This window comes from Anabrus simplex, chromosome 5, assembly GCF_040414725.1.
Source record: "Anabrus simplex isolate iqAnaSimp1 chromosome 5, ASM4041472v1, whole genome shotgun sequence".
NCBI lineage: Eukaryota > Metazoa > Arthropoda > Insecta > Orthoptera > Tettigoniidae > Anabrus > Anabrus simplex.
This window is the reverse complement of record NC_090269.1, coordinates 137,065,154-137,090,227: the sequence shown is the minus strand read 5'-3', so window position 1 is coordinate 137,090,227 and position 25,074 is coordinate 137,065,154. Positions and strand designations below refer to the sequence as shown.

At 38.8% G+C, this 25,074-nt stretch overlaps 1 protein-coding gene across 4 annotated transcripts in view; it reads left to right on the top strand.

Moving 5' to 3' along the window:
* The window catches only part of LOC136874694 (testis-expressed protein 9), a 166,190-nt gene that overhangs the window by 40,435 nt on the left and 100,681 nt on the right, over window positions 1-25,074 (top strand). For all 4 annotated transcript variants that reach the window (XM_067148335.2, XM_067148338.2, XM_067148334.2 and 1 more), the window contains exon 4: window positions 8,399-8,555. In XM_067148335.2, coding sequence (XP_067004436.1) covers window positions 8,399-8,555 — 157 coding nt within the window. The remainder of the gene's footprint in view (window positions 1-8,398; window positions 8,556-25,074) is intronic.

Here is a 25,074-nt window from a genome sequence, read left to right as displayed (position 1 = left end):
TAATACTTAGGTGGAAGTAATTCTTTAAGGAAGTTATTGTTACTGGACTAATGATTGGGAACCGTGGAACATTTCCAAAATCATTTCTTTATTTTTGTAGATATTTTTTTTTCCATCAGCAAGCAACTAGGCGGTGAGGTTTTAAGGGATTCGTCTGTATGGTCTGTGAATAAAGCAAATATCTGTAATCTAAATAATTATACATTTGTAGAGAGAACTGTAGTCTTATTTATTTATTTATTTATTCATTCATTCATTCATTCATTCATCCACCGTGGTCCCTAACCCATTAGAGGAGAGATTCTCGCTGAGACTATGTGTAAGTAAGGGTAGCATCGTGATTCACAGAATTTTCATCGAGCACGCTCAGAATGTTTTAAGCAAGCCTCGGACCTATGGGAGTAACGGAATCCCGTTCCCATTTGACAGGCAAGGAACTCCTTGGAAACAACTTGGTGAACAAAATGGAAAACGAAGGGGAGCTATTTATATTAATGGGGCTTATGGAAAAAAGAAAGTAGAACTGGTTGAGTCAGCAAAGAGGATGCATTTGGATGTGTTAAGAGTTAATGATATTTGGATAAAGGGATATAACGAGGAAGATATAGGAGATTATAAAGTATACTTGATGGGTGTTAAAAAGGGAGGGCGAGAGTGTGGGGTAGGACTGTTCATCAGGAATACTATTATACACAACATAGTTTCTGTTGGGCACATAAATGAGCAAATAATGTGGGTGGATTTGGCAGTGGGAGGAATTAGAACGAGAATTGTCCCAGTGTATTCACCATGTGAGGGTGCAGATGTGGATGACGTTGACAAGTCTTATGAAGCATTGAGTGACATCATAGTCAGGATCAGCAGCAAAGATAGGATAGTGCTAATAGGCAGTTTCAATGCCCATTGGAAAGCTGAAGGATATGAAAGGGTGATCGTTAAATGTGGGGAAGATAAGGAAACTAGTAGGAATGGGAAGCATTTGCTGGACTTCTGTGCTAGTATGGGATTAGCAGTTACGAATACATTCTTCAAGCATAAGGCTATTTACCAATACACATGTGAGGGTAGGGGCACCAAATCCATTATAGACTATATCTTAACCGACTTTGTATTCAGGAATGTGCGGGTTTTCCAAGAATTTTTTTATGATACAGACCACTATCTAATCTGCAGTGAACTAAGTATCTCTAGACCTTGGATAGAGAAAGTGTCTGTTTGCAGATGTATGAGAGTAAAAATCTCCAAGACGAGGAAATTAGACAGAAGTACATGGATATGATTAGTGAAAATTTCCAAACAATGGACAGTAAGCAGGTTCAGGATATAGAAAAAGAATGGGTGGCATAGTAGATGCTATAGTAGATACAGCAAGGGAATGCCTAGGGATAACTGTGTGTAAAGATGGGAAAAAGCAAACATCTTGGTGGAATGATAAAGTGAGAGCAGCTTGCAAATGTAAAAAGAAAGTACATCAGAAATGGCCCCAAACAAGGACTGATGCAGACAAGGAACTGTACATAGGTGAAAGAAATAGAGCGATATAAATAGTTGTTGAATTTAAGAAGGGGTCCTGGGAAAATTTTGGTAATAACCTGGAAAGGCTAGGTCACCTAACAGGGAAACCTTTCTTTGCTAGTGGTTTTACATAGCACTGACACAGTTAGGTCTTATGTCGATGATGGGATAGGAAAGGCGTAGGAGTTGGAAGGAAGCGGCCATGGCCTTAATTAAGGTACAGTCCCAGCATTTGCCTGGTGTGAAAATGGGGAAATTACGGAAAACCTTCTTCAGGGCTGCCGATGGTGGGATTCAAATCCACTATCTCCTGGATGCAAGCTCACAGCCACGTGCCTCTAACCACACGGCCAACTCACCCAGTGAAAACCTTTCTGGACAGTAATAAAGAAACTTAGGAAGGGAGGTGAAAAATGAAATGAATAGTATTGTGGGTAAATCAGGTGAACTCATAATAGATCCCAGGAAATCACTGACAGGTGGAAGGAATATTTTCAGAATCTTCTCATCGTAAAAAGAAATCTTCCTCGTGACATTGTGAACAACCTCATGGAGAGGAGGACAATGGTGTTGGTGAAATTACTCTTGAGGAAGTGGAAAGGTTGGTAAATAAACACAATTTTCATAAAGCAGCGGGAATAGATGACATTCGACCTGAAATGGTGAAGTATAGTGGGAAGGGATGAAATAGAGTGATAGGGTAATAAGATTAGCATGAAGTGGTAGTTAAGTACCTTCTGATTAGACAAAGGCAGTAATTGCACTTATGTATAAGCAAGGGAACAGGAAGGATTGCAACAACTGTCGAGGTATCTTATTGATCAGTATACCAGGCAAGGTGTTCACTGGGATTTTGGATGTTAGGGTGTGATCAGTGGTTGAGAGGAAGTTGGATGAAAACCAGTGTGGTTTCAGACTGCAGAGGGGCTGTCGGAATCTGATTTTCAGTATGCACCAGGTAATTGAAAAATGCTATGTGAGGAATAGACAGTTATATTTATGTTTCATAGATGTAGAGAAGGCATATGACAGAATACCAAAGGAAAGGATGTTTGCCGTAGTGGGGGACTATAGGATCAAGGTTTGATTATTAAAATCAATCAAAGTCATTTACGTTAACAATGGAGCTGCAGTAAGAATTCTTGGTTCAAGGTACATACAAGGGTTAGACAAGGCTGTAATCTTTCACCTTTTTTGTCCGTAGTTTGTATGGATCATCTGCTGAAAGGTATAAAGTGACAGGGAGGGATTCAGTAAGGTGAAAATGTAGTAAGCAGTTTGGCCTATGCTGACGACTTGGTCTTAATGCCAGATTGTGCTGAAAGCCGTGGAACTTCAAAATAGGTGCAAGACTAAATCGATGTCAGCAGGTAAGAAAGCTGGAACAGGTAGATAATTTCAAGTGTTTAGGATATGTGTTCTCCCAGGATGGTAGTATAGTAAGTGAGATTGAATCAAGGAGCAGTAAAGCTAATGCAGTGAGCTCGCAGTTGTGATCAACAGTATTCTGTAAGAAGGAAGTCAGCTCCCAGATGAAACTATCTTTACATTGGTCTGTTTTCAGACCAACTTTACTTTATGGAAGTGAAAGCTGGGTGGACTCAAGATATCTTATTCATAAGTTAGAAGTAACAGACATGAAAATAGCGAGAATGATCACTGGTAGAAACAGATGGGAGCAGTGGATGGAGGGTACTTGGAATGAGGAGATAAAGAGTAGATTAGGAATGAACTCGATGGATGAAGCTGTACGCATAAACCGGCTTTGGTGGTGGGGTCATGTGAGGCAAATGGAGACGACAGTTTCAACTTCAAAAGCAGATGTTCCATAACAAAGGATGTTCCCCCATCCCGTCAGCTAATTTTAACTATGAATTATTCTTAACATCAGCTGTCCACAAGACCGACAAGTTTGATCCATATTGTACAAAAGCACTGCAAGATTATGTGACCCAGAGCAAAGCAATTTCTATATTTGTCATATGATTCATCTCAAATGTGTTTTATTTCAACTAGTTTGTATGTTTTCAAGTTGATTGAAACAAGACCGCCAGGTTCTACGAACACCTGGCAGTATTTTTATCCCAGATCCAAGAACTTTCTTAAAGTGCCAAGCGCTTCATGTCATTGTGTATATAATTTGTCATTATGTTTTATCTCAACCTATTGATATGTATGTAGGCAATTGTCATTGTGCATATCATTTTGTCATTATGTTTTATATCAACCTATTGAGATGTATGTAGCAATTCTCATGTTGATTATCAGATTTCCTTTGATTTAATTATTCTGCAAGAACTGATGATGGCTCCAAGGGAGTCTAAATCGGTCTTTGCTTAATAAATTTTAAATATTTTACATTGTGTTGAATGGTGGAACATCCCTCAAATCCTATTATATTAGTTATACGTCAACACGGAAATGAAAATCATAACCTATGAAGGCAAATGGAGGACGATTAGTTACCCAGAAGGATAATGGTTTCTGCTATGAAGGTTAAGAGAAGTAGAGGGAGACCAAGACGATGTTCGTTAGACTCAGTTTCAAAAGGTTTAAAGATAAGATATCATCATCATCATCATTTCCCCTTATCCAACTCCTGCCAGGTTGAGGTATTTATGGTACTTCTTCATCTTCCTCTTTCCTTCCACCATTCCTCTTGTACGATCTTGTCCCAGTCAAAATTTTGTCCTCTTATGCCGCTCTACACTGATTCAATCCATCTTGTTCTAGGTCAGGGATGGCGAACCTTTTCCAACTAGTGTGCCATTTTAAGTCTGGTTTATTATTCTCATCTGTTGACTGTGCCACTTGTTTTCCACTAAGGGATGTCTACAATCTACAACCCCCCCCCCGGCGACTTCCTTTATAAATTCCCGATTATGTTTCATAATATGTTATTTATTTATTCATTCACTGATTCATTTATTTATTTATTTATTTATTATACATATATCTTGTGAATACATTTGATTGCATGTTCCGTGGGGCTGTACTTCAATTATGGCCCACGGCGGTTTCCTTCCCACTCGTAAGCCTGTCCCATCGTCGCCACAAGACGTATCTGTGTCGGTGTGACGTAAAACAAATTGTAAAAAAAATATTATTAGATATAAAAATCAAAAGTACTAATACTGCGAATGGACTTCACTTTCTCCATTCCAGGTTGTAGTTTGTACGCTCACAATTAAACTAATTTCTCCCTGATCACATTTCCATGAATATATCTAAAGAAACGGCTATCCTTGTTTGTAAGGCCACATTCATGATTTCATCAAAACATACTGCGTACATGTGAGAGTTAACCAAATTAGCTTTCAACTGCTCCGAAACTTCTTCACTCATTTTTATTATTCTATCCTTGACAGCAGTTCAGCTGGCTGGCATTCCTTTATTTCTGTTAAGTATTAGTTGTTTGTTAGGGAAGTTTTCAAATAATGTGTTGGACGTCAAAAAGAAACTTTCTTTCAACAACTCACCATCAGAAATCAACTCACCATCAGAAATCGGTTTCCCATGCGTGCTGTACTATGCAGTGAGACAGATAGAAACAGCCGCACTTATATTATTCCTTGGCCGGAAAGATGATACAAAAGAACTGGTTTGTTTTGTGTAATGTTCGATATTTTGTGAAACGAACTCTCTTCTTTCTTCATTTGAAATGCAACAAACATTTGAATGACCAGTCTCGAAATTGCGCTTTACATTAAATGAGGGGATACAATTATTGTTTTTGAACACAGGCAACACATCTCTTTAACTGGCCGAATTCTCTTGGCCAGAGTTCTTGAAACATACGGTCATCACCTTTGTTAAGTTTCTGTTCTTTTCGGCACCGAAAACATGTTTGCGATGTCCGTATACAAAACCACCAGAAAACGACACTATCTCACTTGACTTTCGGACCTATCAGTGTAGCCGTGTTGCCATATTGCACGTCCGAATGGAACTAGGATTTAGATTTTCGATATTTATTTCTTACACGTGAAACACTATGAGATATGCATTGTCTGTAGTACAAGACGTATATATAAAATAATATTATGTTCATGTGGCGTGCCACTGAAATCGTGTTCGCGTGTCACCTAGTGACACGCGTGGCATAGGTTCGCCATCCCTGTTCTAGGTCTTCCTCTTGCTCTCTTGCCCTCGCACTTTGCCTCCAGCATCTGTTGGAATTCTATTCTCCTCCATCCTCTTTACATGTCCAAACCACCTTAGTTTATTCTTCTCAACTCTCTCATTTAGCTTTCCTATCCCAACTTCCTTCCTAACATTTTCATTTCTCACTCTGTCTTTCCTTGTCTTTCCTATCGTACTTCTTAGGAATTTCATCTCACTATCTTGAATTCTACTCTCTTGCATGCTCGTCAAAGTCCAAGTCTCAGCTGCATAAGTCAGTAGGGTACATAGTACATTTTGTACATTATCTCTTTACTTTTCCTTGGTACTTCTTTGCTCCAAACAAGTTTTCTTACACTTTGGTAGAATGCATTACTCTGCTGTACCCTCCTGCTAATCTCTCTCTTTTTTTTTCTTCTTTTTTTACAAGTTGCTTTATGTCACACCGATACAGTTAGGTCTTACAGCGATGATGGGATAGGAAAGGGATAGGAGTGGGAAGGAAGTGGCTGTGGCCTTAATTAAGGTACAGCCCCAGCATTTGCCTGGTGCAAAAATGGGAAACCACAGAAAACCATCTTCAGGGCTGCCGATAGTGGGGTTCGAACCCACCATCTCCCGAATACTGGATACTGGCCGCACTTAGGCGACTGCAGCTATCAAGCTCCATGCTAATCTCTATGTCCACCCTAGCATTTTGCATTAATTCACTTCCTAGATATTTAAAGCTGTCCACAATTTCCAGACTCTGACTTCCAATTTTCACATTGCCCTTTCTTTGCCTTTCCCCTCTCAACTTCACCATAGTCTTGCTTTTCTCTGTACTGATTTTCATGCCATACTTCTCAGTTTTTTCATTCAGTACATCTAGTTGTTGTTGCACTTCTTTGCTGTCCTTTCCCCAGATCACTAAATCATCTGCAAATAGCAGTATCTTCTTCTATCTCCGTAGGCTTCCTTGTTACCTTTACAATTTCATTCATGACCATAATAAACAAAAGAGGTGACAGCGCACTCCCCTGTCCAGTCTTATTCCTAAACCATTTTGTCTTTCCAACTGGGATCAGTACTCTGCTAACACAGTTGTTGTACATTGCTTGTATCATTTCTCTTCTGCTTCTCCTTTTAACCATGGTTTCCCAAACCTTATCTCTGGGTACACCATCGTATGCCTCTTCTATATCTATAAAAGTCATGACCAGATCCTTTCCATATTCCCAGTTCTTTTCCACCAGCTGTCTCATGCTAAAGATTGGGTCCACTGTAGATCTTCCACTCCTGAAGCCATATTGTTTCTCTTGTAACTCTCCTTCAATCTTTCATCTCATTTTTCTTTCTAATATCCTTTCCAGTATTTTAAGTACCTGCAATATAGGTGTGATTCCTCTGTAGTTACGACAAACTTTCTTGTCCCCTTTTTTAAACACTGGTATTATCCCTTTTTTCCAGTCTTCTGGTACACATTTGTGTTTCCACATACAACTTTAGTAGTTGGTACAACCATTGTATACCAACAGGTCCAGCAGCCATTATCATTTCCACACTAATTTCATCCATCCCTGTTGCTTTTCCCATTTTCATCTTTTATACTGCTAACTCCACCTCCCACATTGTTATATCATCCTGTGGAGTCCTCACACTGTACTGCTCCTATCTCCCCTGTACAGTTGTTTACATTCAATAGCTTATCAAAATACTCCTTCCAACTTCTCTTTATCTCTTGTGGGTGTGTTAACAGTACCCCATCGTCCTTTTTTACTAACTTTGTGGTAACTCTTTCTGTCCTCTTACTTCTTATAAGTCCATACAGCATCCTTTTACTGCCACTTACATCCGCTTCCATTTTTTGTGTAAATTCTTCCCAACTCTTCTTCTTTTCTTCTCTTACCACCTTCTTACATCTCCGTTTACTGTTGAGTTACTTCCTTTTGCTCTCTTCTGTTTCATCTCAGTTCCATTCTCATCAGGCTCTCTTCTTTTCTTTCTTCACTTCCTCATTCCACCAAGGTGTCTCCTTTTCTTTCACTCTTATAGATGTTCTGCCACAAGCACTCTCTGCTGCACTAACAAATGACTTTTTAAAACTGTCCCACTCCTCTTCTACATTTTCCACTTCAGTAACTGGGATTTGTTGCTTCAGTCTCTCCTAAAAATCGTCCTGTACATTTTTGTCTTTCAATTTCCATGCTTTTATTTTGCTTTCTCTTATCTATTTTAGTTTTTCCATCTTTCCCAACTATAATTTTGCCACCACAACTCTATGGTCCCCATCAAATGCTTCTGGTAAAGCTGTCACATCCATCAACTTCCTGCGATTTGTCCTTTCTACCAAAAAGTAGTCAATTACTGATTTTATTCTTCTGTCTATACCTCTAAAGATAAAAGGTATAGAACCAAAAGAGGCCACAGACCTAGTTACAAGTAGGGGATTGTGGTGGTGGTTAGTAAATTTACAGAGGTTTGCAGACTGAATGCTGAAAGGCGTAACAGTCTATAATGAAGATTGATTGATTGATTGATTGATTGATTGATTGATTGATTGATTGATTGATCGATTGATTGATTGATTGATTGATTGACTGATTGATTGATTTAATTAATTAATTTATTTTTTTTCAGCCATCTGCAATGGCAGAAAGAAGTGTATAATTGCTTCTTATGTTATCTCTTGCTTGTTGCTTTGCTTGTATTAATTTTTATGACCAAGATATATTTAGTAATCTTTTTCTACTTTCATTTGGTTGCGTTATGGTTTATGTAGAACCAAACCTTTGGACATGGCATCTGGACTGGCTGATGACTTTCTTCCAGAGACTACACAAGGCATGGGTGCTGAAGCTATTATTCGTTTATTTAGAGCAAAAGGTAAACTTCTGCAAGAAGAATGTTTTTCACTTCAGAAGGAATGTAAGAAACAAGTGAGTAATACTGCAGAATTTGTGTATATTTTTTTTATATAGATACACTCTGTGTATGTATACATGAGTATATGAGGCATATCTAAATTCATCATCATCATCATCATCATCATCATCATCATCATCATCATCATCAATTCTCCACTCCAGCAGGTCCAATGTTGGAATGTTGTTGCTTTGCTTGTGCTGCTCCTTGTTGAAAGTACTTCCTCTTTTTCCTCTCTTACTGACTTGCTATGCCTAATACAGTAAAGGGTTTGTATGTCAGGTTGAACTCCTTTAGCCTTTATTAGTCCCCTACTTCATCTACAAGGCAGCAGATATTGAGTGCTGGAATGCCTCATTCACCAACTGCACTATTCCGAAGGTCTTTCTCTCTGCCAATACTGCAGTAAAGGACTTCACTGTAACACTGGCAAAGCAGCCCTTAAAATGTGCTATCTGCTGGACCAGCTGGACCAAGCTTTTTTAAAGAGGTGTTATTCCCCTGTGCATAAGTTCTAATTATTGTGACCGTATCCATATTTATTCAGATATAAATGTATGGGAAGAAGACATGTTTCGAGCTTCTTTGTCTGTATGGAGGAGAGGTTGCATCATATTGCGCAACATACCCGACTGGGTGGTGCCGAAGTCAATAGTTTCATGGCTTGAGAAACCGCCGAGGTGAGAGCGTAAGACAAGGAAAGACAAGGAAGGAAAATATATCTGGATAACTCCGCTCCAAAAATAAATGCCGGATCACAGTATTGCCAATGTGAGAGTGTGATTTTAGATGATTATTTGGCAAAACATCGCCTAAATTATATAAAGAAATTATGTCAAGCCGAAATTAAGAATATTAGATCTTCAACAAAATTATAAGTATGCTTAATACAGCACTATGAGTGAAATTACGCTGCCAAGGATTATGTAATCGGCAGTAGCGTGCCCAGACATCCAATGGGAATTCCCAGGGATAGGCCTGACTTTTGATCGCGGATTATAATTAATCTACCGATCAATTTGGTTTCCACAACACAGCAAGTGATATTGATCGATGGGCCACACAATCAGTCGCATCGCCAATACTGTAGGACTTGTAGAACAGGAGATATAGAAATTGTAGTGGGGACTGCTCCTCAGCTCATCTCCGAACTGGAGAGAAATGATAAAAGGACCCACCTGTGAGGGTGGAGAGACACTTGATGTTAAATTTCAGAGGCAGTCACATGGCCGGCAAGCTATCTGACTTGGCCTTTGTTTGGGCGTGAACTGCGCAAGTGATCGGTAATACAGTGATAAAGATTCTATAAAAGTACATTGATAATGCGGAAACATTGTAAATGGTAGTGAAGTTCGATTCACAGGACGATCGCGACATGTTGGAAATACAATGAGACTGTGTCGTCAACTCGTGCCGCGAGATGCACCGTGTACCAGGAGAGAGAAACTGTTCTCCATACAGTGTCATGTATTAGAGACGAAGCCCATAGTGGTGATTGCGAACAAGATGCTGAGATCGTGTGGATAAACATGCGGATTGAGAAGGAATAAGTTCCGTGTCCAATTCTAGTACTGTAATCTGAAGTGTAAAGTGTGTTCGGATCATAATGACGAGATACATTTTTGTCTGCAGAAATTCAGAAACTGCGACAGGGTCTCGAACGTAGGAATCCACCAAAATTTTTTTTTTTGAGTCACATGAACTGTAGCAGTGAACATACCATAGTCTGCCGTGAAGTAACTTTGCTTGTATAAACTAAAAGGTGGAATTAGCTTTTTCATAAATGGGTCATGCTGAAACTCTGTTAGTGAAAATATAAATCACTTACTGTGAAGGAGTAATTCATAATTTGTGAAATGGCTACTGCAATTTTAGAATTGTTAGTATTGACGTGAAATTAACTGTTTAAATCTAAGAATTTCATTTTTGTCCATATTGAACTGAGAATGGAAGATAGGAAACTTAAAAGGGTCCACCTTTTCAATACAAATAAATTTTATAGTTTATTTACAACATATATTTACACTTGGAACTAGTTTCGACGCTGTTTGGCGTCATCTTCAGCCAAAATGTGGGAAATAGGCTAGCATGTAGACATTTATATTACACAAGGTGTTACATCAGTGTGAATAAATGAGGGAACATGAAGACGCAAAGTACAATGTCAGTTTCAAAGTGGTCATGAAGGGTGAGTCAAAATTGTATAAACATGAGATAACATAATCACTTAAACAATAAACATATAAACATATAAACTGTAACAAAACCATGTGGAAGTACGAGATGATTGGTATTGGAGATTCAAATTATTTCAGACACTCTTCCATTGAATGTTGCCTGCCGCGAGTGTAGTACAAAACATCGGTTATATTTCAGTAAACATAATCTTCTCAAAAATGCACATAACATTATAAAATATTTGGGTTGAGATGAAATTTGGCAGTTAGGGATTGAAATAACTTATTCAATAAGCGTCAATTCAAAAAACAGCTGTGAAGGGTTGGACGAGAATTGCACAAGCGTGAGTTTGGACTCGATAAATGCAAAAAACACATGAAACACACTCGAAAATGTAGGTTCATGATGGATTTGGCACAAAAGGTCTGCGTTTAATCATTCATTGAATGGCACCGGTGCGAGTGTAGTTCAAATGTGAGGTAGGATTTAACAGCCTCTTAGAATTGCACGTGGTGCCAAATCCATCACGAACCTACATTTTCGAGTGTGTTTCATGTGTTTTTTGCATTTATCGAGTCCAAACTCACGCTTGTGCAATTCTCGTCTAACCCTTCACAGCTGTTTTTTTGAATTGACGCTTATTGAATAAGTGATTTTAATCCCTAACTGCCAAATTTCATCTCAACCCAAATATTTTATAATGTTATGTGCATTTTTGAGAAGATTGTGTTTACTGAAATATAACCGATGTTTTGTACTACACTCACGGCAGGCAACATTCAATGGAAGAGTGTCTGAAATAATTTGAATCTCCAATACCAATCATCTCGTACTTCCACATGGTTTTGTTACAGTTTATATGTTTATATGTTTATTGTTTAAGTGATTATGTTATCTCATGTTTATACAATTTTGACTCACCCTTCATGACCACTTTGAAACTGACATTGTACTTCGCGTCTTCATGTTCCCTCATTTGTTCACACTGATGTAACACCTTGTGTAATATAAATGTCTACATGCTAGCCTATTTCCCACATTTTGGCTGAAGATGACGCCAAACAGCGTCGAAACTAGTTCCAAGTGTAAATATATGTTGTAAATAAACTATAAAATTTATTTGTATTGAAAAGGTGGACCCTTTTAAGTTTCCTATCTTCCAAATTAACTGTGTCGGGTGAAGACAGATCAGTGAACATGGTGTTGTTCAGTTTGTTTCCAGTGCTTCCAAATCAAGGATAATGAACACACCTAGAATGGAATGGCCTGCAACAGCATCATAATGAAGTAAACAACACCAGGAGCCCTTCGAGGCTCGAACAATGGACAACCACCGGGCGAGTTGGCCGTGCGCGTAGTGGCGCGCGGCTGTGAGTTTGCATCTGGGAGATAGTAGGTTCGAATCCCACTATCGGCAGCCCTGAAGATGGTTTTCCGTGGTTTCCCATTTTCACACCAGGCAAATGCTGGGGCTGTACCTTAATTAAGGCCACGGCCGCTTCCTTCCAACTCCTAGGCCTTTCCTATCCCATCGTCGCCACAAGACCTATCTGTGTCGATGCGACGTAAAGCCCCTAGCAGTGGACAACCTGACATGACGTTGAGTACAATTATTTGATATTTTGTGAATGTGGGTTGTTTTTTTTTTTTGTAAATATGTAGATAATATTAGGATAGAATTAGAATAATATGATGATTTTAAATTTTCAAATAGGGAATAGCTTGGAGTGGTCAATAGGATATTATTTAAATCATGTTAGCTTAGTTGGGAATGGAGACTAGAGAGGCAGATTTAATTTCAAGCACCTTAACTTTATTCATATTAATGCATGCACATGAGTTAAATCTTCAATGTTTGAGAGTGCTTTAAATAGAGGGAAAATATTAATGTTGCTGTTAACTTAACGTAGTAGACTTCTTCTAATTTAAATATTCACTATGTTTTATAATAGCATGATGACAGGGTCCTCCAATTTCCTGTTGAAATGTGTCAGATGTGGGGATAGAAATGCACTCTGTCTGTAGAGTTAAATTTCTTTGTAGTTTAGTTTGCATGGATAGAGATAGTAATGGCTGTACATCTGTATGTGAAGGTGCAGCGTGCCTTGGACTTGAAGCACCACCCTCCTCCATGTAGTTAGGGCCCCTTTTCCTTTAACTAGCTGAGTTTAAATGCTTTTATTTATTTAAAGTCACTTTACTTTATGTTTGCATATCTTTGAATTTGAGTAATGTTTTTCTGTTGCGAGGAAAACCGTAGGGAAGTCTTCAATACTATGAGCCATGTGTGAACCCAAGCCTTCTGTGAATAAGAGATGAGATTAATGATGAGACAGCGAGATATAATAATATGTTTGAAGAGTGCAGAGGATGCACTACTTGATTTGAGCACTGGTAATGATATGATGGTGCAGTCGAAATGAAATTAATAGTCTCAAATATTTCTTGAGAATATGTTTTCTTGTTGTGAGACTTGTTAAAGACGAGAATCCCTGCCTGGGTCGAGGCAAGCCCAACCCGGTGATTTATGGCTGTGAAGGGGCGGCAGTGAACGAGGTTTCTGTGTAAAGGGATGTAGCGCTGAACGAAGGTCTCTATGTCCGAGACAAATGCTGGGTTCTCACACAAACATAGCTTGTATTAGAAGTGGCAATAATAATTGTTTTCCTGATTTGCAATAATAAAGATTTAAATAAATTAACATCATATTTGGTAGTTATTTACCTTATCAAGACAATAGTTAGGGATTTACAGGATCCTGTATTGATGGTGCAATTGAGGCCACCAATTCGAGTCCCAGGGCCCATGATGAATTTCCAGTCACACATTAACTTGCATGCTCCAAGAATACAGCCAGTGTTTTGTGTTATATTATGTCATTTATTTTCGGATTTTTATGGATTCAAGTGTATTTTAATGTGTAAATATTGAGTTTATTTTGTATATGATTTTGTGAGGTTTTTTTTTTTGGTGTTAATTGGTGAGAAGAGGGTTCTGTCCCTCCTATTCTAGTGCTATCAGTCTTCATATTTGGGGAAATGAGGGTTCACTCCCAGACTCGTCATTTGCTAATGGATTGTTGTGTCATAATCATATGGGTTGTGTTATAAGATTCTCTTTCCCTCACATTTTGTTTGTGATTTGATAGCCTTAGATTTTAATTAGGTGACCACTCTGAGGCTAATTCCAGATTAATTAAAGTGTTGTTTTTTCATGTAAAAAAAAAAGGGAAAATCATGAGGAATACCTTCACATTCACAAAATATTTAATAATGTGGTAAACAATGCATTTTTAAAAAAATCATTGTACTTAGATTAGGAATCGCATACTCAATGTTAATTAATAACAATAAAGGTTGATCAATAAAAAAAATCATAAGCCAACAAAATAACAAATTAAATATGTAATCAGTTTTCATTTTTTTTTTTTTTACAACGGGAGATGGATCTCCAGGACTTTATTAAATCTAAGTGATTTATCAATGTTAAATATATTTCTAATTATCCAGGGTTTTCATGCATTTGTTTATGTGATTTTAACAAGAGTCATTCAATTCTTTTAAATGTTCTGTGCTTATCACTTGCCAAGAAAATGCATCCTAGATTTCTTCCATTCATTTAAGTCTGTAAGTTAGATTTTAAGTTAGTTTATTTTAGCCGCAGCCACACGACGGCCCTGGGAGGCCGGTGTTCATCTCTCGGAACGGAGGAGGTGCGGTAGACCTCGGCACTGTTGTAAGGCCATTTGTTAGCTCATCAGTTTGGATTATATTTGAGAATCCTGATGAGATGACATTTGTCTCTAGACAGAAAAGGTCCCTTGACTATCGATCTCTGTGGCGTGTGGTCCCATGTGATCATGACCCATTCGGGGTAGTTCGCCGTCACATAGTCCCATGAGCTATGAGGTTTGATGGGAAATGTCCCATTACGTCATTACAAAGCATCTGCTTTTGAATCCCCATCTTGTAGAATGTGACCATAGTACTGCAGTGGCTGTAAGTACAAACCGTTAAGACAGAAATAATGTGATTGCCAGTGTTCTTCTTGCATCTGGGATGATGTACCCAGTGCCCTAATATAATGTAATTTTGTATGTCTTTTGTTAACCTGGTGCAGTCCTTGTATGGTAGATCCTCCGATGAAGGTGGGCGGTTTCTGCCTTGTATCAGAAACTTGAGTGTTATTGTGGTGAAGGGCAGTGTTGTGTGTGATCTAGAGGAATGTTAGGGACAGCACAAATATACAGCCCCAAGCCAAGGGAATTAACTGTTTAAGATTAAAATCCCTCAAACCAGCTGGGATTCAAACCCGAGGACCAAAGGCTGATATGCTGACCACTCAGCCACAGAACAGGACACGCAGAGCCCTGATGATAGACTATAGCACAATAGACACTATCAATGTTCTCTCTCTCTTAGTCCAACCCTTCTTAAGGGTGTAATGGCATCACGCGACAGTCCTTTTGGTGATCTTCCTCCAGGAGTCTCTGCTTTGGGCATGGTGACTTGCTTGCTGTAAGCTCATCCTGGTTAAGTTCTTGATCTGGTCCATCCATCGTAATGGCGCACGTCCTCTAGATCTTCGGCCTTCGACTTTTCCCTCTATGATAAGTATTTCCATTGCCTCCTGTCTTCTGGCAATATGACCAAAATATCCGAGTTGTTTTTGGTTGATTTGGGTCAACAGTCTTGTTCTGATGCCGAGCTGTTGCAGGATCGATTCATTAGTACAGTGTGCTGTCCATGGTATTCGCAGTAATCTCCTATAGCACCACATTTCTAGAGCATCAATCCTGTGGCGATCCGCCGTCTTCATCGTCCAAGTTTCTGCTGTATAGGTCGCGATAGGGAAGATCAGAGTTCGCATGAGGATGAGCTTTGTCTTGGAAATGATGGAGGTGTCCTTCCAGATGCGAGTAAGTTTTGCTGTTGAATTTCTGGCAATTGCAATGCGCTTGCGGATCTCAGGTTCACAGTCTCCAGTATTTGTGACAATAGATCCTAGATACTCGAAGCGACTGACAACCTCATAATCCGCAATTCTTGTTATGGCAGGTCTGTTGTTATTAAAACGGTCTACAATCATCACTTTGGTCTTTTTATTGTTGATTTCAAGACCATATTCTCTGCTTCGCTCGTCTAGCCTCCACATGATGGTTTCTAATTCATGATCATCTGTTGCAATAATCACGGTGTCATCTGCATATCTGAGGTTGTTAATTTTCCTGCCACCAACTGTGATGCCGTCACTCCAGTCCTCGAGAATCTCCCTCATAATATACTCACTGTATACATTAAATAAGAGGGGGGAAAGAATGCACCCATGTCGCACACCAGCACAAGTAGAAAAGACGTCTGAGAGGTCACCATTAACTCTCACTGTCGCATTGTTCGAAGAGTACAATTGTTGGATCAGGTACACTAAATGTCTTGGCATCCCCATCTCAGTGAGTATAGCCCAGAGCTTTGACCATTTTACCTTGTCGAAGGCTTTCTTGTAATCCACGAAGCACAGGAACATCTTGATATTATATTCCCTTGTCTTCTCTATGAGCTGCCGGATGTTTAGGATCTGCTCACGAGTTCCTTTGCCTGGAACAAACCCGGTTTGTTCCCCTGAGATTTGTGGAAGTAAGAAGGTCTTCACCCTCTCGTTCAGCACCGTGAGCATGATTTTACTTGCATGGGAGATGAGGGCTATCGTTCGATAATTTGCACAGTCAAGTGGAGAACCTTTCTTGAACAGTGGTACGAAGACGGAGTGGCACCACTGGTCCGGCCAATTTCCAGATGTCCATATTTTCTGACATAACTTGTGCAGGATGTCGACTCCTAGGTCACCCATGTTCTTTAGGATTTCAGCAGTGATTCAATCTTGGCCTGGTGCTTTCCGGTTCCGGAGCTTTTTTATTGCATGTTCCACTTCTTCTCTAACGATCATTGGTTCAAAGTCTGTTGGGTTCTGGTGACCTGGCATTGGTTGTGGGTCATCAGTGAACAGCTTGATGCAGTATTCTCTCCATACTTTGGCGATGCCCGCTGCATTTGTGATGATATTCCCTTGGTCATCTTTAATAATCTGAGTCTTAGGCATAAACTCTCGTGCTAAGTATTTTACCTTGTCGTACAGTTCTGTGCTGTGATTTTTGGTCGCATGCGCCTCTAGTTCTGCACACAGTTTCTTAATGTGTTCATTCTTGTCTCTTCTACAAGCATGTTTGATATCACTGTTCAGTTTTTTCATTAGTCGTCCTTGTTGTTCTGGATCTGTAACTGTGAGCCGGATGTTAGTCTCATTTCAACTAGTGTCAAAGTTTCGTCAGTCATCCAGTGTTGTCGCTTCACTATAGTGTTCATCTTTGGGACCTTGCTCGCTGCGTCTGTGATCCATTCTTCAAGTCTCTTTCAAGCCATGTCACAATTTCCCTCTAGGTCAGGTGGCCTAGTGCTTCGTAGTGTTTCTTGGAAAGCAACTGGCCCAGGGGCTGCTAACTTTTTCGAGTTTATTTTGACAACTGGTTTGCTCAGTTTGATTCTAAGGTAGGCCCAGAGTAAACGATGATCCGATCCGCATTCGGCGCTAGGTTTTGTTTTCACATTACGGAAGGAGGTTCTCCATCTTTTATCGACAAGGATGTAATCAGTTTGGTTCTTAACATGCCCATTAGGAGAGGTCCATGTAAAGAGATGGCGTTTGTGGTGTTTAAACATGGTATTCATAATGGAAAGATTGTTTTCGCTTGCAAACTGTATCAACCGGTTGCCTCGCTCATTACGTGCACCCAGGCCATACTGTCCTATAGTTTCTCGCAAGTGGTTGTCCATCGAGGTGGTTCCTACTCTTGCATTGAAGTCTCCCAATATGATGGTAATACCTTTTGGTTTAAGTGATGCTATTGTATTTTCCATCTCTGCATAGAAGTCTTCGATTTCTTGGTCGTCTGCAGCGGTGGTGGGTAGATATACCTGGATCAGGTGTAGTTTATATGGTTTAGTGTTGAGAGTGAGGGTCAGTATTCTTCCATTGATAGGTCTGTATTCCTCAACATATTGGGATATCCGCTTATCAACAAGAAAAACGACGCCATTCTGACCTGTATCATTTGCCCCGGCGATGTATATTACATGGTCATCTGTTTCAAAATGCCCACATCCTTTCCAGTGAGTTTCTGACAGTCCACAAATGTCTATTTGGTGTTTCTTTAGTTCTCTTTCTACAGTGCGAAGTTTTCCCGTCTGAAGTAACCCTCTCACATTCCATGTAGCTATTGCTTTACCTTTGCGAAGTTGGTCTGCATTTAGTCAATCAGTAGCAGATTTACCTTGCGAGGCCTGATCGTTCACCTCTGCACGTCCGGTCGCACATTTCACATCGTTCGGCCCGGACCCAAACTGACGCCAATCGCTACTCGGGTCGCGCAGCATACCTATATTCATTTCTTGACTCTGCATGATGCGCTCATGGGATGATAATCAGGTGGTTTCCCCTTGCCTTCCTGATCCTATGCCGTTGGCCATCCAGTGGCTCTTCTGCCTTTAGGGGCAGTTTCCCACCCCAAGGACAAGAGGGTGCCCTGGACCTCTACCTGCTCGTCTGCCCTCCGGGGAGGCCGTTGGCACTTGGTAGAGGTGGACCACTTACACCGGTGGTCACTCAGGAACGTATAATGTATGAATTTATCATATAATAAATTTATTGTGCAGTTTAAAAGGAGTGTTTGCCATTTACGTCACATACAGTAGATTGGTACCTGTCACATACAAGATTTTCTCCATAGCCATTTAAGCAGAGCAGAACACCAACTGCATCCACAACTAGGAGAATACTATGGGGGATTCCACCGTGTCACTGTCTTTATCCTCTGCATGTGCTCATGTCATTTTCCTAGCTTCCTATCGTGAATGTACAGTATGTGTGTTCCCTTTTCCATTACATATTATGTAACAAACTTTTATTAAAAATAAGTATACATATTTCACAATCTACATATTGCAAATACAATTGAATCTTGGTACATTCAAGAATGCTTATGTAAGAGATCTGCATTGCGTTGCGTTGCGTTCGTTCATTCGTTCGTTCGTTCATTCATTCGTTCAACTTAAGCAGTGGCGAAGTTAGGGCTCATGTCCCTCTCTTATACTTAACCATGTAAATTACAAGATAATACATATATAGGGGCCGATGACTTCGATGTTAGTACCCTTTAAACAGCAAGCATCATCATCATCAATACATATATAAAAGAAAACTAAGCTAAATTACAGATTTGGAGAACATATAATAAAGAAAGAAAGGGAAGGTCAACAAATAAGATAAAATGAAAAGACAACCGGAGCATAAAAGTAAAAACGAAAGAGAAAAAGTCATAATGAAAGAAAAGTAACATTAAACTGAAAAATATTAGCAAATAGAACACAATACATAATAAAGTAATGGAAATATAAGTATGGCCATAAACAGTGATCTATGTACATGAGTTAAAGGCTAAATATTATGTGCATTTACACTATAACAATAATAATAACAACAACCTAATATTAATTAAAAGAAGCAACAGTGTTCTTCAGCTGTAAAGTGGCAATGTTACTAGCCTACATACCACAATCACACAACCTATCATACGTCACCTATCAATCGAAACAATCAGCAGTATTCAACACGTAATCTCTACACGCAGTCTTAAATTTAAAGTTTGAGTTAGAGATCCTGACAGCAGCTGGAAGTGAATTCCAAAGTCACGACCCAGCCACAACGAAGGATCTATTACACATTGAAGAGTGTTTGCGGGAATAGTGAGGGAAGTGCCAGACCTAATGTTACAATTATGGAATGAGAATAATAAATGGAATTTTGAAGAAATGTATTGGGTTGATTTTCCTTCAGTATTCGATATATCAATGTAAGCATGTGGAACTTCCGTCGCCTCTCGGGTTTCAGCCAGAAAAGAGCTGTGTAGTCAGGGTTTATGTGAGCATCATAATTATAAGCTATAAATTTCATTTTTGTTCCGTATTGAAGTGCAGTGATAAGAAATAAAATGACAACAGGTGCACCCTCTTGTCAGTTTATTTCTTATGTGAGCATCATAACTCCAGTTAAAAGTAAATCGAAGACCAGAGTTCAATGAGGTTTCATAGTTTGTTCATGGGTTGCATCAACGAGGACAATGTCGCAGTAGTCAGGTATTGGTAATAACAAAGTTTGGAGAAGTTTTATCTTTACATCTTGTAGCCAGATCCTTACGTCATTTCAGAGGGTGTAGCATCACGTACATCTTTCTACATGTATTTCTTACGTGTGCAGACCAGTCAAGAGTTTCAGTCAGGGTTATACCTAGGTTCTTCACTTCCTTACTGAACAGGATTACGGTTTCATTTAATGTCACTTGAGGAATAGCATAATTTTTATACACGACATTTAATAATTTTTGAGAACCAATTATGGTTGAGTTTTTTTGGGGCTGAGGAGGAGAGAGATTTCAATGGCATACACACTGAGTTGTTTAAGATCAGAGTTAATATCTCTTATTGCCTTTAGTATATAATTTATATTAGTGTGGCAGTAAATTTGGAGGTCGTCGGCAAAGAGGTGGGCCTGTGGAGCTCCTGCCTCCCTAAGTCGCCACTCGGAAGAATATCATGAGCTATAACACGTTGCTTTTGATCTGTAAGGTAAGAGTGGAAAAAGTTTCAAGCTTCAGTACCAAAAAATGATTCAAGTTTTTTAACAATATCTGGATATTGATCGTGTCAGAAGCATGGCTAAAGTCGAGGAGTGTGAATATAGTTACTTGTCTATTGTTCGTTGCCTGTCTGATGTCGTCAGTCACTTTCAGTACTGGTAAGGCAATTGCTGTACTGTGGCTATTCTTGAAGCCAGACTGCAGTAGATCCAATGCAGGTACTCCTGTATTTGAACATGTATCAAACATTCTAGTGCTTTGGAGAGGGCAGGAAGAATAGAAATATGACAGTAATCAGATAGAATTTTCAAACCTGGGTTCTTAGGAAGTGGGATTACATTAGCTAACTTCCAAATTGTTGGTAGTGTGTAATTCTTCAGACAGTAATTGAAAATATGGGTGAGAATGTGGAGAACAGCACCAATAATATTGTGTATAAAAGTGATAGGAATATCATTGACCCAACTCGCCGTAGATTCAATAGAGTACAGGACTTTGTTAACCTCATTAGTGGTGACTGTACGAAAGGTAAAGCAAGTAATTAAATGAAATAAGTTTCATAATGATAGATCCGTATTGAACTGTGATTACAATAGAGTAAATTAATGTATTATTTGGGTCCACCTTTTCAATACAAAATGTAAATAGTTTAAGTTACATAAATGATTAGGGACTAGTTTCGACCTAGTACTAGGTCATCATCAGCCTAAAGCAGAATTAAAACACAAATACTGAAGAAATTAAACAATGTAAAGACACGTCAGGTCTCATAAAAGTACATACCATGTGAGATATTGTGCAGCACTATGTTAAAAAATAACTCTCTGAAAGAGATTCATAATAAGTCCAGTGCATACTAAAAAGATGTTAAAGATAGGAATCCTTGAGTTGATGGAATATACTGGCTCCTTTAAGATGCAGGTATCCAATTGAAGGACCACTGAGCCGAAGTTACGTCGTTTATTTATGAATAAAGTCCAGTGCGCCGTATAGCATTAAAATGTCCAGTGCGCACTAAAAAGATGTTATAGAAAAGAATTCTTGAGTTGCTGGATAAGGAGATTAGAATATGCTGGCTCCTTTAAGATACTGGTATCCAATTGAAGAACCACTGAGCCGAAGTCACGTCGTTTATTTACGATTAAAGACCAGTGTGCCGCATAGCATTAAAAAGTTGATAGGGATGGACATTTTTTAGTTATTGGTCAAGGAAATCAACATATGCTGGCTTCTTAAATTTGCTGCTGTATATTCGAAGAACAACTGAGATGAAGTTACGTCGTTTTTTAAGGTATTCATAGACGTAAAAACACATGGATGATGGAAAGGCTCTTCAGTTTTTTGGAACTTGAAGGAAGGTAATTGTTGCGCGTAGAGGCTTAAGAATCCAGAGATGCGCTACATTATGTTAAAAAAGAGAGATCCACAAAAAGGTCCCGTGCGCGCGCCGTATAAAAGTAACAAGTTGTAAAAGTAATCTTTAAGTTGTTGGTCATGGAAATCGAAAAAGGTTGGTTTTCAAGCGATGCTGCTGTTCATTCAGAGATCAATTGAAATTACAGAACCGTAACATTGTCTTCTCAAGATGTTTATAAACTTGAAATAAATGTCGATGCGAAGTAAGATGCTAGAAGAAAGCTCTTCTGTTTCTAGAATCTTGAAGGATGTTACGCGAGGAGGATTAACATATATGGAGTTAAATGAAGGTGGATAGAAATTCGCAGTTCAATGCGGACGATACATTTGACTCTCTTCAAAAACTCCAACGCCTACTTAAACAAACTCTTAAAAATACTTCATTCCTTTTAACTGAACAAGAAAAAACTAAATTTATTAGCATGAATTCAAGCCTTCCGACTGCTAAAGCCCTTCCTAAGATACACAAACCCGGCGTCCCTATCCGCCCGATCATCAGTTATAGACCAAGTCCTCTTTACAATGCTTCTCAATTCATTCAAAAGTTTCTAAGAAGATATTATCATTTTTTATCTAAAAAATCTATTAAAAATACTACAGAGTTGATCGAGAATCTTATTAAATTTCATATCCAACCTAATCATTCCCTTCACTCGTTCGACGTTGTTAATATGTATCCTAGTATTCAAACCTCTAAATTATACCCTATCATTGAAAACAATTTAAGTAAATACAGCCACCTGAGTGCTTTGGAAATACAAGATTTTATGTCTATCCTGAAATTGATTTTAAATAATAACTATTTCACTTTCGACGGTATTATCTATCAGCGGGAGGGTTTGGCCATGGGATCGCCGGCTTTGGGCATCTTAGCTGAAATCTACTTGGATTTTTTAGAACATACTAAAATTGATAATAATAATAACTTCAATAATATTCCTTTTTGGGCTAGATATGTGGATGATACTTTAGTAATCCTAGATGAAAGCACAACAGACGCTGCTTCCACTCTTGTCAGCCTTAATAATATTGACCCGCACATAAAATTTACGCTCGAATCTGAATCTGAACAAAGAATAAATTTTTTAGACTTAACCATCATTAGGCAACTGTATTCCTTAAAATTCAGTATCTTCAGAAAGCCTACCCAAACATCTTCCACTATTCATCAAGATTCCTCTCATCCACAAATCCATAAAAGAGCAGCTTATAATAGTATGGTTCATCGAGCCTATACTGTCCCAATGACCGAAAGTGATCTAAAAAAAGAACTGAACAATATCCGTATGATTGCTACACTCAATGGATACAATAGTTCTTTCATTGAAGGTATTATCAATAAATACAAACCTCATCCTATTGACGTCAGAAAAGTTGGATGGCGCAGCCACGCGGAAGAATGTTGAAGCTGCAACATAGTGACTGGTGAGCTTTATTTACATGGCGAAGCATTGACGTCGTGATGGAAACAGAAAGAAAAATGTCAAATTTGAGGAGGTACTGTTCTGTATACGGTTGCAAATCATATAAAACGGATGCGAAATCTCTTCACTACTTTCCTGTACAAAAAGTTCAGAGAGAAAGATGGGCTTCCGCGCTGTCAATTGGAAAACATGTTACGCGATACAGGACAGTGTGCAGTTTGCATTCTCGTGAAGACAACTTCTTTCCACAGCGTAGGTACCGGTACTGTTTATTGTACTCATTGATAGTTATTGTCTCTAATTTGTATTCACAAAGATTTAGCTACATCAAAAATACTGATAAACTTGTAGCCTAATACTTCTGTGCCGCACATAGAATGTAATCCGCTCTTTGTAAACTTCTTCATATGTGTAACAGCAGACAGTAAATTAACTATCTACGTGTGAGTAATATCTTTAACTGGTAGTAATTAAACACTGCATTTAAATTGTCTATAAAATACTTCTTTCAATGAAAGAAAATACATAGTATTTTGCCATCATAAATTAGCTTTTTTTGCTATTTGTTTTACGTCACACCGACACAGATAGGTCCTATGGCGACGATGGGACAGGAAAGGTCTAGGAATGGGAAGGAAGCGGCCGTGGCCTTAATTAAGGTACAGCCCCAGCATTTGGGAAACCACGGAAAACCATCTTCAGGGCTGCCGACAGTGGGGTTCGAACCCACTATCTCCCGGATGCGAGCTCACAGCTGCACGCTCCTAACTGCACGGTCAACTCGCCCGATCATCATAAATTAGAAGCCATAACCTAATTATTTGGTAGAATTTGACAAACCAAGTATTCTTCAACCCCAAACAGCTGTGACTGTAGAGGTTAAAGTATTCTTTAATTATAATTTTCAAACTTTGCTCTGCATATTCTGTAGGTAGTTATAATTTGTATACTTATTATTGTTGGTTCTAAGTTCTAACTTTTGTGCTGATGGTAAAAATGGAAGAATATTAAGATTAGGATGTGGGCTGTTCCAACACAAGCCTGTATAAAGCCTAGGATTTATTTGCTTTACAAAATTTACTCAGTAGAATTATTATTTTATTTCTTCCCCAAGATTACAGTTTACAAGACAGGTAACTCCCCGTCACCTGGCTAAGGCTTTGGCATGGACCAAATCAACAAGAAATTACTCCATAACCTCTAATAGTGGAGAATTACAGTAGCTTAACTGTTAAGGTGCATTAGCGTGTCAACGGTAACATTTCTCTGACAAACCCGCTTTACATGTACAGTTGCACTTCACATTTTCACTCCCTTTGTTCAAGACAACATTAACTTTGTGGGGTTTTGAATCGATGTGGGATGATTGTAAACACAACGCTACAACACCAGTTTCATCTTCTGTTTCAAACTTTTTACCTACACATATCAAGTAATTTCTCTTGAATATTTCTTCCCCTTCCACTAATGGACGCGTGAAATCTCCGACAACTTTCAACAGTTATTTATTTATAAGCTTCATGTCCGTATTGATTGGTATCACTATATAGAAATAATATGAATCACCACCTTATCAATACACTATTTTATTTACTACCAAACTGGTAAATAGGGTCAATACCGGTTTCGACCCCTAAGGGGTCATCCTCAGTTGACACATATAAATATCTATAAAAACATCACATATAATAGTTAAAGTTTAAAATTGATGTGTCGTTAGTATACTGGTAAGTACATATGCATGTATTATGGAATTTATAAGTTTGTTCTATTAGAGCTATTATGTAGATTTTCTGTTTCTTTGTAAACAGTATCAAAAGTATTGTATTG